General features: G+C 40.2%; 1 protein-coding gene across 7 annotated transcripts in view; it reads right to left on the bottom strand.

Annotated features, from left to right (window-relative positions):
• plekha5 (pleckstrin homology domain containing, family A member 5) overlaps positions 1–18,461 on the bottom strand; it is an 84,948-nt gene that overhangs the window by 16,577 nt on the left and 49,910 nt on the right. For 6 of the 7 annotated variants that reach the window (XM_008278937.1, XM_008278931.1, XM_008278930.1 and 3 more), the window contains 7 exons: positions 11,274–11,394; positions 10,987–11,091; positions 8,889–8,961; positions 6,601–6,701; positions 5,102–5,217; positions 3,124–3,630; positions 575–1,055 (listed from right to left, as the gene is read on the bottom strand). In XM_008278937.1, coding sequence (XP_008277159.1) covers positions 575–1,055; positions 3,124–3,630; positions 5,102–5,217; positions 6,601–6,701; positions 8,889–8,961; positions 10,987–11,091; positions 11,274–11,394 — 1,504 coding nt within the window. Of the gene's footprint in view, positions 1–574; positions 1,056–3,123; positions 3,631–5,101; positions 5,263–5,575; positions 5,696–6,600; positions 6,702–8,888; positions 8,962–10,986; positions 11,092–11,273; positions 11,395–18,461 lie in introns of those variants that run through there. The other variant, XM_008278935.1, reaches the window with a different exon arrangement.

Here is an 18,461-nt window from a genome sequence, read left to right as displayed (position 1 = left end):
ATTCACATTTTTTTTTTCATATTGAGATATCCAACTCAGATTTCTGTAGCCATAAATAGAATTTAAGATGAATGTAATTCTGTTTGTGCTGTCCAAACCATTCACATACATGGATTCATTTTGACCTCTGAGAACTGTATGCATAGTTAAATTAGCTCAGACAGGCTACAAGTTAGTAAGTGAACCCATGAGAGGAGACTATTTTGACATCTCATGTTTAAAAATTAACCAGCAACATCTTTTTCTAGAAACACTGCCCCAGTTGTTCTGGATAATACAAACTACATGCTGTGAAGGGTTTTCAGAAGGACGATTTCTTCAGTAAAAAAATGAAACCGCTGACGGCATGCTCTGACACTCATTGTGGAAAGAGGTGTTGATTTTTTAAGATTTTTTTTAATGCTAGAAGCACTGCAAGCAGAATTCCATTCACTTCATTTGTATTAGGATGAAGATAGAAAGTTGTATTGAAAAATAAAACCAAAGCCATGCCACTATAAGGGGAAAAACACTGAATGTTTCCTAATTATGGGAGGGAACTACAGATTTGCTATTCATGCGTGCCCTTACTGACCTTGTTGACTTGTGGCCTGAGCCGTCTGTCGATGCTCAAGTCTCTTCTGTAGACGGGAGAGGAAACTTCTGAACGAGCACTGCCCATGTTGTAAGATCGCATTGGAGAGTAACCCCCATACATGGACAGGGAGCCGTGGGAGGGCGAGGGGGGAATGGAGTGGCTCGGTGCAGCGTGCTCGGACAAGTTGATCATGGTTTTGGGACTGGCCATATTGCTGTAGAGCCCAGACTGTCTGGTGTAGGCCTGTCTTTGTTGCCACTCGTATAATTGCCACATGGTGTCGTCGCGCATGGAGCGGCGCTTATCAGCCATTGCGGGACCCAGGGCCTGCTCGTACAACGACGGCGACAAGCTGCATATGCTGTCCCGCTGTGCCATGCTGTTCCTGGGCATGCTGCGGTAGCCATCTCCATAATGAGGCATATAGGGTACCCGGTGGCTTGGCATATTTCTGGGCAGCGTCTGGTAGGATGTGATGCTGGGGAAAAAACAAGACCAGAAACATAATGTGCTTTAAGTTTTCACACAGATAAACTTGTTAACTGGTGCAGAAAGCAAATTAATGTCTAATTTACTATTATTTATTTTTTAAATATATTTTTGAGCATGTTATCTTATATTGAGCTTGGTTGTCTGTCTCTAAGTGTAGCCCTGTGATAGACTGGCGACCTGTCCTGGGTGTCCCCTGCCTTCACCCTAAGTCAGCTGGGATAGGCTCTAGCCCCTCCGCGACCCTAGTGAGGATTAAGAGGTGTATACATAATGGCTGGATGGATGGATTAGCCTATATCAGCTGGAGAGATAATCATTTCATCATTTTATTACCTTGGTATTTTATTTATTTTATTGTGTATTTTTTTGTTTGTTTCTGTAATTTCATAATTATCATGTTTGTTTTGTTTTGTAAAGTGTCCTTGGGTGTCATGCTTGTACCCAAATAAATGTATTATTATTGTCATTTCACATGCAATTTAGTCAAATATCTGCTTTAAAATCTCAATATTTTTGTCAGGAATGTAAAATCAACCCTAAAAGGATAAAGGCAAGTATGACAGTTTAATAACTGTTCAAACCCTATTATTGAACTTAGCTATTCATTTTCTTGACATAATTGTGAATTTGTTTCATCACTGATAATTACTAGTTTTAGTCATATAAAATCTCACATATTTTATACCCAAAAACACTTTTAAGTTCTGCCTGGCAGGTTCAAAGTGGAGAAGTTGTTTATATTCAAACATCATTTTACGTTTTTTATCTTTATTTTTTTTTATGTTGAATTACACAAAACATAAGCATCTCATTACAGCTCGACTCTTGCTAGCTCACGTATCAAAGCAAAGTTATGTTGTGAATCAGTAAAAGTTTTTGATTCGCCTGTTTGACTTTAAATTTAAACACTTAAAGTTTTGTTCTGTACATCAGCCGGTCAGTTTGAACCCCTCAGTCTGCCCTGAATGCATCCGAATAGCACATCAATCAAATTAATGTCAGAATGTATAAACTGTAAAGTATGCATATGTGCTTTCTTTTTCCACGTGTTTATATTTGTGTACTCAGAGGACTGAGGAAAGCAAGACACCAACCCAGACAAATTAGACCTTTCCAGGGACAGCAAGGCTTTAAAAAGCTTCACTTCCTCAGTGGGTTCAAAGTCAGTGCAGCTGGCAACAAGAGAGCTTCATATTAAGACTCCCTGACAGATCCAGGCTAGAACGCTCACTGGTCTGTAAAGCCCTGTATAGTAGCATCACAAAAAAGGCACGTGACTGCATGGAAACTAAACATCAGTCTGGAGGACATGCATGTAACGACAAAAGGAGACTGCTGAAAGACATGAACATGGAGAGAATGGAATGTGTACGCTAGGAAAATAAGGACAGAGGCCCTGATGGCCCTCTTCAAATTCATGCATTCCTTAGATCGGATGTGTATATCCGCGTCTTAAAATAAACTTAATCAAGGAGTGAGTGAAAAGGCAAAGAGCATGACTGTGTCAAACTTGAGCAGAACCCTGGTGATGATCAACTGACATACAAATAAACAGATGAAGAGATAAACTGACAGCCAGACACAGAGACACTGCAAGAGAGCAAGTTTAAGCTCAACCAATTAAAATTAGGATTCTCACACCAAGGTCAATGACTCTGGCTAACAGAGTCATTTATAGTTTATCTCCACTTCTACTTACTGGTACATTCAATAGAATAACGTCAACGTATTTAAACTATAGTAAAAGAGAGTAAAATGCTTTAAACCACACAGTTTTAGAAAGAAAATTGACTGGGAATCTTGAAAATTAGATGCATACGCACTTCATGTGAACACTCAGATACTTCAGAAGAACCCCTACTTGTTTCTAAATGCAGGTGAATCAGCCTTTTGAGATTACACCAAGTTTGCCTTGTTGTTGTTGAAGCAGGATAAGATTGGACTCTTGTGAAATAAAGTTAAAACAACTGCTGCCGGACCTTGTGGACAACAGCACCAGCCAACTGGCATAATTTTTAAAATTGTTAAAAGAAAAAACATATAATTAAACCAACCTCCTGGTATCATCATCCTGGTTACGCCCTCGCTGTGTGCGAACCCACTGCTCCAGCTGCTGCATCGAGCTCGTCCTACTCAGGCTACGGTCAGGCTCCAGGGAGGGACTTTGCTGAGGAGGGGCTCCACTCCCATCAGTTTGACACTGGTCTGCAGATCCATTCACCCGGGGGCTATGGTGTGACCTGTCGATCTCAGTCGTAGGCTGCGGCGAGGTCATGTTAGCCTTGATGGCTGCCGCCTGGGTTGGCTGCAGTTTGATACTGTTGATCTTGGTAAGTGGGCGTTCCCGCTCAGCCCCGTCCTTCTGGAAGCCATAGCGCTCAGCATCTCGCTGCTTCCTCTCCTCTTCTTCTGTGGCGGTGGTGACTGCAGCAATGTGCTCTCGGTCAACCTCACGGTTGCGTTCATTGTTCTGGATCTCAGGCTGTGTGAGTGGCTGCCTGTGGTTGGAGACATGGTTGATCTCTTGTGGTCCACACTGCTCCACTTTTAGCCTCTCCATCCTGAGCCAGACAGGAAGAAAGTCTTAGAATAATTCCGAGGAAAAATCTGCTCAATCTGCGTTAGCTAAAGATAATAAGGACACAAAAGATCTGCTGCATAATGACGGAAACATGTACTACATTAGAATAAATTAGCACCTTTTATATTCTTTCATGTCAAGTATAAAAGGTGTTTGAGACAACGTATGAAGCATGGCTAAAATACACTGTGGACTTAATGCACTACCTCTGCAACCTCTGCTAATGGGGGCAGCTTTAAGAGAAAACCAGAAGTGCAAAGTAAATGAATGGACTGCACAACGTTTCTTCCAGCTGCCAGAGAAGACCAGGCGTGTAAAAGGAAATCAGATACCTCCAATAAAACACTGCCTGTACTGAGGCACGCCTCAGTGGTGGTGCTCAGACCCCAGTAATCCATTTGCAGCTCTCCTTTGCCTCCTCTCTAGCAGACCTATCTACCACTCTGTGCTCCCTTGAGAGGTATTCAGAGGTAATAGACACCACTACTCCTTGGCCTTAGACAGGCTCAAGGTCACAACTTCAAAGTTTGGCAAATTCCCCTCAGTAGCAAGGCTCACTGGGTTAGCAATAAGAGGGCAGCACAAAAGGCATTCCTTCAAAGTTTCCACTTGTATACTTTCAAATAGCAGCACAAGTCACGTAATGTCTTCTCCAGCTTTCTGTGACTCCACCAGCGGACACATTCAGCTGTGATGAAGGTCTGTCTGCATTTAGTTGTATTTGTTCTGAAGAGGTTGTAGAAACAAGATAAATGATGATTCAAATTAAGATACCTTGTTGTCTTGATGGATATGATGCCGTTATGCTACACTGGCTTGTGGCAGCATCAACCAAACCCATTTAACAGCCCTATTCAGTGGATTTCAGGCACTACTGCTCTGTGTAATTACACATCTCCTTGCCATTACACCTCTGCTCGTCCATGTAAAAGGAGGGCATTAGACGGGCGGGCTGCCAAATCACAGACTTTTAGCACAGTTTAAAAAAGAAGGGGGGAAAAAAAACACTGTTCTGATGAGTCAGTGATCCTGATCAGCCAGTGCAGCTGTGCACAACATCCCCTCTACCACTTGCACCATGCATTCACAGTGCTGACATGCTCACATGCACATGGCATTCTTCTGCATGTTAAATAGACGTCAAGAGTAAAAACAGTTACATAACATGAAAGAGAGTCACAGCTTCTTAAACAAACCCAGAGACTAGAAATGTCAAAAGTGGGTGCTGAACTCTTGCCAAAGAACTTAACAGGCTTAACTGAGAGGTTTAAAAGTACTTTCTTCCATTAAAAATGTATTAAAAGAAAAAAGTCAGGGTAAAGAATTGAACCCAGGAATGCAGAGTCTTTGGTAATAGTGTCAAGAATTGTCCTCGAGTGTCTTTTTCTCCATTTGAAAGTGAAACAACAAAGTCTGCAAAAAATCCCTTAATTAGCAAAGCTCTTACAAACCTTTTGGTTGGCTCTGAATGCACAAGTGCAGCATCTGTCATTACTTTCATCCAAGACTCCATCTCTTTGGCGGTGTCTGTGCAAAAATAGTATGTCCGCATGTTGGGATGTGTCGCCTGTTTTGACAGTGGACAGGAAGAGTGACACACAGGAAAAGAAACCTGAAAGACAAAAGACAAAAAAATCAAGTTTTCTGGGGTTTTTAGTACTTAAGCACTGACTCATGTATCAAGGTTGCTTACTATTAAACAGGATTATTAAAAACTAATAAGATTGTAAAGTGTCACTATAACTTTAATGCATAAGTTATATACTATGTTGTATATCGTAGTAAATAATGGGAAGCAATTACGGTTTGAGAAATACTCCTGGATGTGGCCATCTGTGCCATCCACATAAATTCTTGAGCCACCTGAGTTTCATGCATACCACTAGATTAGGGCAGTAAATCTGCCACAATACTGTAGAACTTACCATGAAGTGCATCGTACGGCAAACACATTGTTCGGTTGTTGCTCTGTTCCCTCGCGGTGCACAAACCAACATATTGTACCGGCCACAGACAGAGAGAGACAGAATGTTTAGTGAACAACCTCAATATCCTGTTTACCAATGTCAACAAAAAACAGAAAGACAGGGGAAAAAAACAGTCATTTCTCTAATTACTTCAGATTAATCTTGAAAAATAAGGAACTTTTAATGACATGGCCCTTTGAGCCACAACAACAAGAGTCAGGAAAAGTTAAGAATGAAAAACATGCAGTCAAAAAGTCATCCCATTCCGGAGTTAATCACTATAAACTGAAGAGGTTGTGCCCCGCTCTCGTGTTTCTCTCTTTCCCTCAACTCTTTCAGTCTGAATCTAAGTTGGAAAAGAAGTGGGTTGTGTGGTTGGAGAGACCTTGAGCAGACTCCTGGGCGTCTGTGTTTGGCTGTACTTGGCTGGACAACTTTGTTGCCTCTTCAGTCAAATACTGTACACACCACTGAGATCCCATGAAGTATGCCTGTTGCCCTATAACTTGGGGTTTCTGAGTCGTCTAAGAGTATCACAGCACTGTAGTACTGCATCACTAGCAGTAACCAGCACACACACGGGACACGTGCTTTTTTGTCTTAGCATTAGTAGCTGACAGCTGAAGTATAAAAAAAACAAAGCAATGCTTGCGTCATTGTCAATAAATTGAGATTCACTTCTAAAGTAATGACAGAACATGCTCTAAGTAAAGTAAACCAAGAAGCTGATTCATATGCTAAAGAAAACATTGTGGGATTATAAGAGCCACCACAGTAAAAACACTGTCTAACTGTAAACCAGTGATCAAATGTACCATCTGGGAGACTTGAACATTCAGCCCCTATGACCTTATTTTAGAACTTTTCATTTTCCCCTGAACAACTAATAACAAATTTTCGCTCTTCTGTGTTCTTCATGTACTGAACCATAAAACGTGGCGTCTAACAAAAAGAAATATACAGAAATGAAAACATGCACTGACCTTGAAGGCATATTTTCTGTTAATGTGATCATCGACAGACAGCATGGATATATGAAAGCTTGGTAGGAGGATGCTGCCAAGTATCCCCTCCTCTTTTTCATCTGCAGAGAGGAAACAAGACAACAAAACACATTTGGGCTGTTTTCATCACTCAACTTCTAGCTGTTTGTCTTGTAACACACACTTTTTAATTTAGTTGCAACCCTTGCTTTTTAAAAATATAGCATTTACTGTTATGCACCAAAACACCAAGTGAAATTCCTCATATGTGAAAACTCAATTTATAATAAAACGAATACGGATTCTAATAGGACGGTTTCGGTGAACATTATTTGTAAACATGAAAATCCAGAGACAAACCAAAGCAGAGGGTACAGAGTCCAATCAGTGGAAAAGATGAGCACTGATTCAATGTCCTATGCAGCTTGGCTGCTCTAATCCTCATTAAGTTAACAGACAGGATTCCACAATGACAATGGGGCACTCTCCACAGGGGGGATTAGACTGAGTCCCATGTTTTAAGCGAAGAGTAGCTTACCCTTCCAATTTGATATAAGCAAACTGCACTGCTTACCCAAAACAGTGCAGTAAAACAACACGTATCAGGGAAGTGACTGCTGCGATCCCATATGTGCGTTTGCTTTGTTTGCTTGCTGGCATGTGTGTATGTTTGCTTGTGTGTGTGTGTGTGTTTGTTTGTGTGTGCGTGTGTGTTAACTAGGGACGTTATGTAAAAGTCAAAGTGCCTTAACACATGTTGGCAGTAACAGAGATGAATGAGGCTCATGGTGAATGGTGAGTAATATTTGCTGAAATAAGTGGGTCTGGTCGGCCAGTTGCATTTTAGAATAAAGCTGTTTGTCCTGCAGTGATATTAGAGCCTTGGCTCCATTACTGAAGTCTAAAGGATTGAAAGACTGTACCTGCAGTTCACTGGTCAGAGTTTTATTTAATCAAGTCTCTGTGTCTCTGCATCTTTCTCTGAAAACATACAAACACAGAGGCTTCTGCGGATCAGTCTTTGAACATAAGCAACATTGTGGGGGATCCTGGGTGCACAATAATAGGCTGATAACTACAGCAGATAGCGGCTCTATTTAGTTGAGGCAGTGCAGTTCATGACCTCTCTGCCCACTCTCTGCTGATGGATACAATTTCTCAGCATATCCATCTGGATAAAGCCTTTGGGTCTGCTGCTGTCTGTGGCTTTTGTCAGTCAGTGGGCGGAAAGAAGGCGACAGGAATGGCAGACACTAGAAATAACACAGACTAGATGTCATCCTGATCAGCAGAAATGATGACTGTATCCGCATAAAGTGGTGACACTGAGATATACAGACTCGTACCTGGTAGGACTTTTATTTTCTCTGTAGCTGCAGCCTAACAGTAGACAAAATCTACCTCATTGATTCCCAGAATTAATTTCATTTTTTCAATAAGCAAGTTCTCGAACGTTCTCTGGACACAGCTGTGTCAATATTTGATATGAGCATTAGTCCTGCATGAGAGAGGATGAAAAACCAAGTGTACTACAGCTCAGCCAGTAAGAGATTGGAAAAAAAAAACACATCAAACACTTGCAAATATTTTCCTACTGGGCAATAGTAGCAGGAGTCAGGTTTAAGAGGAGCCAGATTTTAATAATTGAGGGGAAAACTATAACAATAACATCTTATTAAAAACATCACTGATAAAGGATATATTGGCCACTTAAAAATGAAAACATATTACGTTTCCACTTCAGTCAAAGCTGAAAATTGAATTACTTGGTTTGGAAAAATATATATTGTCTTTATAAAATGACACAACAGTGGAATACCACACAGATCCAAAGAGTAAATACTGTGATAAAATGATTGTGGATTGTATTTGTATTATGGAACTAAAGGAGGATCTGCAGACATTAGTGAGGAAAATTCTGTTTAATTCAACTGAATCCAAGAATTAGTCTGCAACCTCTGAATGACGCAGTCTCTGTGTGAAATCCAATTTCCTGCTACACTTTGTCTTTTACCCGTACAGCTGTATGCAAGTCTTGTTTAAAGATCTGGCTTTGCTGGAGGAAAGAAACGATGTCTCTAGCCATTTCACTTGATATGTGTTTTCAGTTGGGCCTGACAGGCTGCTTACCACAGGGACTTGCATCCAGATATATTAACGATCCGCAAGAGCGCGGCTTGCGGTTCTGAAGGTCACAGCGGCACTTGAACTGCTAATCGAAAACCACTATTGTTGTTAGCGGCGCAATCCTAATGAATCACGCCATTAGCAAACAGCCCAGGACTCACCTCTGTAGTAGAAGAGGCACAGGTCGGACAGGACGAACCACCGCTTTTTCCACAGCTTCATCCCTGTACTGTCCTGAAAAGGCAGCAGAGTGATAGGACACGTTTATTCAACAAACCGACAGACACGTCAACCATTAAAGACACTGTTTTTGGCAAGTTTTTCTACACATTGTGTTCTAAAATGCCTCGTAAGACATTGGAAATTATCCAAGTAAATAAAGATTATTTTAATGGAGACAGTGCAGAAGTCATCCACTTTGCACTGCAACATTTCTGACACTTACATTTAGCATATTCTTGGCATGACATGGATTAGGTGTAATTTATTTGGTAGGGAAACATTCAATTTCTGCTATGGAATAAACAAAATAGCAAAAAAAACCCTTTCTTAGCCAAAGTTGTTCTTCAGTAGTAGCTCAAAGCGTTTTTTATTCTGCTGCTTGAAAAGGATGAAGGGTGAAGTAAAGGGTATTAACTCCCCCGTTTGCTTTAATGGAAAACTTGAGCGGAGTCCTTAATCGTAGATTCCACGCAGAGACAAAAGTAGGGGGAGGGACCTCAACAACTCTGTCATTATGGTCAAACAGCATGTGGGCTGCAGTTTACTTTAAATGGAAATTCACTTCCCCAAACCAGAATGTTTAACACATTAGTATCAAAAAGAAAAAAAGATACACAATGCCAGATGCTGCTCTGTATGTTCATGAAGGAGGCTGATCTGAAACAATGAGATTTAAACGCAGTGTGTCAATTAATTCACCACTTTCCCTCCATTTAATCAAGATCTTAACTACTCATTTTATAATGTGTTCATGAATAAACTTTGTCAAAAGTTCTATCAGATCCTGGTCTGTAGAGGCTTTCACCATCACTTCAATCGCTGTGGCATTTTGATCTCTCAGTGGATCAATTGAGGGGCAGCAGCTTTCTCTCAGCCAAGGACTTCAATAGCTTCCAGGTTTCAATGAGGCAGGAAAATAAAAGTGCAAATCCAGCTTTTATTCAGGGTAGCAGATTTGTGGTCTTTTGCTTGATCTACGTCACCCTGATTGAGGTCTCCAAAGAAAAAGCAGCTGGCAGCTGTACCAAAGGAGGCCGTCACGTGTTCACAAGACCGCGCTGGGAGTCTGCAATCAAAACTAAATGAGCCTCCCAGTAAGGAAGCATGAGAGAGTTCTGACTGGCCAAGAGCTGCTTTAAGAATCCCCCTTTCACCCTGCTCTAAGTAGCCCTTGAGCTGGGTATTCAAACACTGCCCCTGCTGGATAACTGGCTGAGCAGAAACACTGGAAGAAGAAATGCTCAGATCCTGAAAGACATCAGAAAGCTTTCTTTGTGCTGATCTTGAGACTGTCGCGGCTCTGTAACAACTTGCAGATAATAAGTCGAAGAACGGACTCAACATTGTATGAATTTATGTCATCTGTGTCATTATTTACCTTTGCTGTGTTATAAGTAATTTTCAGTTGCTGTGAGTTTAATGGGACACTGTAGATGCTCTAGTGGCTCTGAGAAACTCTCCTTAAAGCCAGGAGAAAACAGCATTCATTCTACAGTCTACACTAACTGTACCATTGCTAACATGCTGCTTAGCAAATGCATTGACCACATCTATAAATCTGTATTTGTTTTAGCATAAAAATGCAGTATCTCGTCCATAAGAAATTAAAAAATGGATCTCATGGATGGTGCTATTTGTAAGTTCAGGGGACCACCTAAATTATTGTAATTCATTCTTGGGTGGTTGTGAATGTTTGTACCAGAATACACTGGAAGCCATCCAGTGGTTCTTGAGATGTTTCATTTCAAAAGAAAGTGGTGGAAAAACTCACCACAAATACTGACATTATCATGCGTACATCCACACTGCTAGCACTGCTAAAAATGATGCTTCTCATTTTGGTATATTGTCTGACTATATTTGAAAATAATTTTTCCTTTATGGGCTTGTTTTGCCATTATTCAGACAGGAAAGTGAAGACAGACAGGAAACATGGGGAGAAGAGTGGGGGAAGGACCTGTACATGGGTCACCGTTTTATCTGGTTGAGCTACTGGGGCGCCCACCTAAGTATATTTTAAGGTATACACACTCTTACCTGTTTATAAAGCCAGTTTCTCTTGATAACTGGGGCGCTGGGATTCCTCCTGATGGAGTTGGATCGCTTCCCAAAGTTGTGAATTTTTTTAGAAGGTCTTGAGGGCTTGAATTACAGTATGAATGAGGAGGGGAAAAAAAACTGAAGTGAGCTAAATCCACACAAAACAAAAGCGTTTTCTGCACTTCATCAAAAGTTTTAGGCCATTTATGCATGACCCAGTTGTTTTTACACTACTTTTCAAACTGAGCAGAGCTTGCGTTCATGTGTGTGTGTGTGTCACTCACTCTTCCTGCTGGGCTACTGGGGTTTGCAGCGTAGTCCGAGCCGCCCGTGTAGTTGGAGGCCTCACTCATGGTGCTTACTGGCCGGTCCTTCTTCTCATTCGCTGGCACTTTGGAGACAGATCTAAACGAAAGCATGCCAAGAGCACACAGGCAAGTCGTCAATCACAAATACAGACTGTGTTATGTCCTATATATTTACGTCCAATGACCTCCATAAAAGAAGGAAAATGGGAGGAAGCAGGCTTTATCATCTGTTCCCCCATCCTTCCTCTGAAGTTCCAACTCTCGGTTGAGATAATGAGATCTCAACATGGGCTTATGAATCAAGCCAATTACTCCCACCCTGTCACTGCAGATACATTTCCAGTTCTCTAACAGCTTTACAGTAAATGGTCTGCAAATTCTGCCTGACATATCGAAATGAAGCAGCTGCAGCAGTGAATCAGGTCAGGATGTCTCTAAAAAGACAAAAGTTTTTTTATTAAAAAGCAAAAGTTGAAGGCACAGTAAGTTCAATACATGTGCCATAGGATAGAACACCTTGTGAAATTAGTTGTCTCTGGCCCATGGAGATGTCCTACATTCTTTAGGAAGGGAATAATGTTGCGGTCTAGAGGGAACAACGCGGGAGAACCGGAGTGGAGCAGAAATGCTGCAGCAGTGAAAAAAAGCGTTCTCTCTTGGCGTGGTTTTACTGCACTGAATCAGGGCAGAAACTGCCAACCCTGCACTGCGAACTCCCCCATCTGACCTCTCCATATGATCAACGATTCATTATTTATAGACTACAGATTATATTTTACACCCAAACCACAGTAGTTCCATCTTTCAATCTGTCCTTCCGTTAGACATGAAGACAAAATTATTAACATTTAGAACAAAGAAACGTAAAATAAATTGAAGTTTGCAACAAGGCTAGGCTGAGCTAAAAGAAGCCGCAGTACGGTTATGTTACGTACCTACGATCTTATGATTACCTGGTCAACAGGAGAACTGCATTCATGAAAGAGACATTTCTTATTCTTAGGGTTCATTTTCTGTCTCAGGTATAAGTTATTAACTGCATGACGAGGTTTCTGTAGTGGCGATAAATCTGGAGACGTCATCAGAGAAGTCAAACGGTGGGCAAGTAGATAACGAATGCTCTCTCAAGTTGAAGTGCAAGCAATTTTTAACTCGCTACTCTAACATAGGTGCTTGTGCAGAACAATGAGTCGCCACTGATTTACCTTCTTCTCCATCTAATAAGTTTGATAAAGAAAATGAGCTCTAAAGCTTTTCAGCTCTTCCAGTGACACAAGACTGAACCATGATCAATCGTATGTCCACTTGCCATCGAAACAGAGAGGCGGGGGAGGGGCTGACAGACTGGACAGGAGTTCCTGCTCTATGTGATGCTCTATTTGGCACCAGACCAGATTTAGGCTTTGAGTTGCAGATAATTAGTTTGGACCTGAAAATCAATTTGCATAGAGTGAAATGGAAAAGGAGTGAGAGTGTCAAACTGGCAGCTTTGGTGTAAAAGTTGGCCCGTGACTACTGGCAGACAGATAACATGAGGAGGAATGATTCTAAGTTATAGTCCTAAGATCTATGCTACAATAAATACTGTATTTGGGTGTTTAACCCTATTCAGGACTTTTGGGGTCTTTTGGACCCCGGGCCATTTGGTTTAGGTGACAGGTACTGTTTTTTATTTTTGAAGATTTTTTTAAATATAAAAAGAGGAACATTTGTCATGCATTTGGAACCAAAAATATGTCAACTTAGCAGAAAATGTATGTAACGTAGTGTAGAAGTCTGCACATATTTTCTTGGGGTCCAACGGATCCTGAAAGACTTTCTATGTATGGCAACATGAACGTCTTGAATAGGGTTCAAGGTTAGCTGAAGAAGGGGCAGAACCAGCAAACATGCAGTATCGTCTATCCTTACAACTGATTACCGCTGTTCTAATTCTGATGATCACATACACCAAAGAAAAGCAGCCGATCTTTACAACCGAGAAGCCATGTTGAGGTAATTTATGCTTGGTAAGCTAGCTGCAGATTTTTGTTTATTTATTGATTGATTTATTAGACTTTTTATTTATTCCACAGATGAAGATGTACAAAAACCACCCGTCACAGTTTACAACCCACTCAGTCCATATCATGCTACCATCCATCCGTTATCTATACACCGCTTAATCCTCACGAGGGTCGCGGAGGGGCTGGAGTCTATCCCAGCTGACTTATGGCGAAGGCAGGGGACACCCTGGACAGGTCACCAGTCTAGAGACAGACAACCAAGCACACTCACATTCACACCTATGGACAATTTAGAATCACCAATTAACTTCAACATGATTTTGGACTTGTGGGAGGAAGCCAGAGAACCCGGAGAGAACGCACGCTGCACGGGGAGAACATGCAAACTCCACGCAGAAAGATCCCGGGTGTCCTCACCAGGACGCGAACCGGCGACCTTCTTGCTGTGAGGTAATGGTGCTAACCACCGAGCCACCTTGCAGCCAAACAAAAGTCAAGATCACATATTTTACACAGATACCAACAACAATCTTGAATTCTGACTTCTCTCTAATATTTACTAGCAGAGGTAAGTGAGCAACCAAAAAGCAACATATGTAAGTAAAATAAATACATTTTTTAAAAAAGAAAAAAAAAAAGAGGTATTTAGATCCCTGGTGTCACTTGTATTATTCGTTTCCATCTTCTCTCAAATTTTTCGAGTAGTCTTACTGTATTTTTTCCACAATAAAAACCTTTTTTACTCAGTCCATTGCATTATGTTGGGGGGATGTGGCTTCAAGCAATTAAATGTGATCATTTTCTTTGCTATCAAGAACAGGACTCTCAAATTCTCAATAGGTAGCTACAATCTCTGTCTGTCTGATCATCAGGTAATATCTCAAGTATATACAGGGTTGGGTCAAGATGTAGATCAATACCCAGAATTCTTTTTATTTCTGTTTTCACACACCTCCAGAACTCTTTGATCTTTGGGCAATCCCAAAATATATGAATGAAGTCACCCACCATGCCACAGTTCCTCCAACACAAATCTGATGTTTTACTGTATTTTGCGATGACAGATGGGGTGTTAAAGCAACGCATCTTCACTTTCCAATCAAACTCCCTCCATGTTGGACTGCTTGTTAATTTATGTCCAGATATGAATATTTCCTCCCAATCATCATCCGTTATTATTAGGTTTGCTTCCAATTCCCATGCTAGTTGCAGATTACAATTTTTTCTCAGTTGCTTTGGTACATTTCTCGTATCATCCTCGACATTTGCAAAACAGTAAGTGCATTTCTCAAAACATTTTGTACAAATAGCTAAACACCACGGATTACCTGCACAGGGCAGTTGCTTGCTCAAAATCCTTAGTTCATCTCTCAAAACTACAATGTGTCAATGAACATGGCAGTGCCATCAGAATGACAAGTCCTTGTGTCAATGTGTATGGATAAGACAAACTGCTTAGTCATGTTGTCAGTGTAACAGTGTACTCTGGAGGGAAGTTCTGATGTAAACTATGGCTAAAGTTCTGATGACACTTATTGTAAATTGTGAGTTACACCTTAGTGTATGCGGGAGATTGATTGCAAGAGACTGGACAAGATTTACATTTAGACTTTTACTGTTTGTACTGTAATTTGTTGACAGACCGTGTCATTGCGATACAGAAAGGAAAAGAGCACTGCATAGTATGTGAGATAATTCAACAGAGACCCATTATACTACATTTTGATCAACATGACAAAAGCAATTGATAATATAGGAAACAGCAGAGAATTGTACATAACCATTTGCATGGATGGACCAAAGCATTTAGAACTTGTTCAAAGAAATGAGAAACTGCTTTTTTGATGTTCACAAGTGACACAATGATGTAAAGATTGAACAAGTAGTTTTGAGAATTTCAATTCTGATCTGAGAAATGTATCAAAGTAACTGAGAAAAACTGTAATTCATTTGAAAACTGGACTACCTGTTTCAGCAAGACCTTCCATTTAAACAGTGCAGGCCTGTTTCCATACCAGTTTCAAAACTTCTTAAAATGTGAATCCTATATACAGTTGTTTTCTAATTCCCAAGAGCTCCCTCATTGAGCCTCTCTGGTGTTTATTTCTGAACCATTTACAGTAAATATAATACGCGTACACAATGGAGACCACCAAATTATTACATTTTAACATGAATCTCTGCTTTAACTGGTTTCCTCTAAAACGTTCGCATGAAACTCCACATGGACTTTGCCACCAATTATATCCTGTTTTGAACATCTCTCTGCTTTAAATTACTGTTTTCTGGTTTTAGGTTGATGCTTGTGTCCTGACAGCACCAGCCCACAGTAGAAATGATTGTAATGTAAGAACACAGTAATAGTCGTGGCAGAATACCATGAGCAACACTCATCTTTGTGTTTACCACGGCTCAGCGTCAACAGCAAAGTCAATGAGCCTCAAAGCGATGCCTGAAAATGCCACGTGATGTTCAGATATGTTCCCGTTTCACAAACAAACAAACATACAGTTGCTCAGGTACCTGCAAGAAAGCTGTCTGGACAGGTTGCCAGTCTATCTTAAAATCAATGTCACTTTTTTTTTTTTTTTTTTAATCTTCTTCCATTTTATTATCCGTCAATGCCATTTAAGTAGTTTTTCAACACTGGACACAGCTCTCAACGTGGCTAGAATACAAAAATCACAACTAGAATTTCATTACACTTACGTCTAGTGTTCAGCCTCTAGGCAAACAGTGTATTTTTTTTACCTTTATTAATGCTTTTGGGTTCAGCCATCTCAAATCATTTGTTTGTGTGTTGAACAAAAAAATCAGTGTAGGCAAAGACAAACAAAACAGAAGTCCTCGTATCAATTCCACAGACCGAAGGCGGACCCACATGTATTGAAGTGTCGGATCACTGCCTGGTTCTGCATGGATTTTTGTGTGCCTGCGTGAGTGGGTCAGTCTGTGTGTGCAAAAAAAAAGAGTGAGAAGGGATTACGCTGCCACTGAAGCTCGACGCTCTAAGCACACTGGGGGGAAACACTGAACTGAGTGGCTGAGCGTGCATTTTAAAATGACCACACAGCATTTCTAAAGAGATACGGGTGCTTTGAAACAACTTTGTGTGTTGCTGAACTGGACCTTTATCTTTTTTTATTAATTAACAAAGGCCTAGAACACAAGGCGAGCATGATGAGATTATTTATCAGTATCTATACCTAATACTGTCACAGATCCACAAAGGCAGCAACAACAAACCAAAGATTTACAGATTCTAACATAAACCTAATCTGGATCATCACACGAGTCATCCCTCAAGCTCCACTTGTAAATCATCATTACAAAACAGGCAGTGTGCAATATGATGAGGTGGTATTGTGTTGTGTAGTGAGTGTTTTATTCATTTTTCTGTCAATATGTAGAGAAAGCAAGAAAGGTTTCTAACACTTAATTGCCCTGTGTATCACAAAAGGTTATACAATCATATTTTGTATGCGTTTTAGCTGATTAAGTAACATTTTGTTCGAACTTTGTAACCAAACAGACGAGCAGATTTGTCTATCTGATTTCTGGGAATCCACTAAACTGCCAACAAACTGAATTGTAATCACGTAAAGGATTTGTTCAACAGCTCAGCTTTTATAAAGCGTGTGGAGCTTGACCTCAAGTTCAGAAAAAGAGAGTAACGATCTCCCTGTGGCTAGTTTTTCGTAAAGGTTTAGCTGAACACAACAAATCGTTCAGGCATTAATGCGCACCTTGTGGGACTTCAGAATGCAAATACCTAACAGGTCATCAGACAAAACACCATTCCAAACACCCACAGTCTGATGTTAGTTTGCAACAACAATGAGTGTTAACAGACAGACGTGTTCAAGTGTTTTACATAAAAACAAAAGCAGAGAGCACACAGTTATCCATTTGCACCCGATAATGGATTACCTGCTAAATGCTGGGTGACACAGTTTTCCACAATCCACACAACCAAACAGAGGAACGACACATTTGTTAAGAATGAAAGTTTAAATATTTTTGATGTGTTCTGAAGAAGATCTGCACACAGGCAGCATGTTTTAATGTTATATACTGAATCTACACATCTGACCACGCTGTAAACAGTCTAGGAATGGTTTCATCAGCTGGTTAGCTGTAAATCCCAATTATTGCAATTATCAGATCTGATATGCAGCATTTTTCCAAATATCAATATTGTTTGATTTGTTATACCAATCCACAATTTAAAAAAAACTAATTTGTCACTTTATTTTCTTAGCACTGTGTGATTGTTTACACGTTTTGACTAATAAACCTGAAGGATGAATGTTGTAAAGCTCTGTTTCAGTCAAACACGAGTACAAAATAAAGAAACAAATGCATTTGAATAAACTTTTGTGTTCGAGTTTGTGTTATTCTAACTTTTGACACCCAGATTCTAATTTTTACAGCAAATTTATGTTGGTTATTGATCTTTTTGCTGACTAACAATCCATATCAGTCAACTCCTAATTATAACATCTTTAACTGCATTTTTTATTGTTTCTCAGGTGTTCACATTACAGAGACTTAAACAAGCCATATCCTCTCTTATATGATGCTTTATAGTCGTATGCAGATTGATTTTACATTAAAAATGTGACTCGGTACATCTTGTTGTTTCCTTCAAAGCATGGATGCCAAAAATAGCACATTTTTAAAAGTTATAATAAATAAGACAACAACAAGGGATTCACAAAAAACAACTCAACGTGCCTAGTCAAGCAATAATTACAAGACAACACAGAAACCTGATAATATATACAGCATCATGATTTTGTTAGACTGGGCAAATCTGAGACACTCTGTTTCTAATGTGATTTATGCGTACAGTGGCCTGAACTGATCAGCTTATATATCTTCCTGCTTACGTATCATCTCCTTTCCACGCATCACCACGGTGCACTGGCTGCACTTAGAAGTGAGTAATGTGGATGAAATCCTCTATCATACTATGAAGTGGGCATATTATTTTATACTGCATTGGTATGTCTCTGGATAATGGTAGCTTTGCTGGAATAGTCTGGAAAGTAGAATAAAAACAAGAATTCTCATAATAATATTGTCCTCATAGAAATGTCTGTTTTGGGTCTATATAGCAAAGTCTATACCTTATATGTAAAAATACTTTGCAGTA

Source organism: Stegastes partitus, unplaced genomic scaffold (genome assembly GCF_000690725.1).
Source record: "Stegastes partitus isolate 25-593 unplaced genomic scaffold, Stegastes_partitus-1.0.2 Scaffold138, whole genome shotgun sequence".
Classification (NCBI taxonomy): Eukaryota; Metazoa; Chordata; class Actinopteri; family Pomacentridae; genus Stegastes; species Stegastes partitus.
The sequence above is the reverse complement of the archived record's forward strand: the minus strand, read 5'-3'. Positions and strand labels throughout refer to the sequence as shown.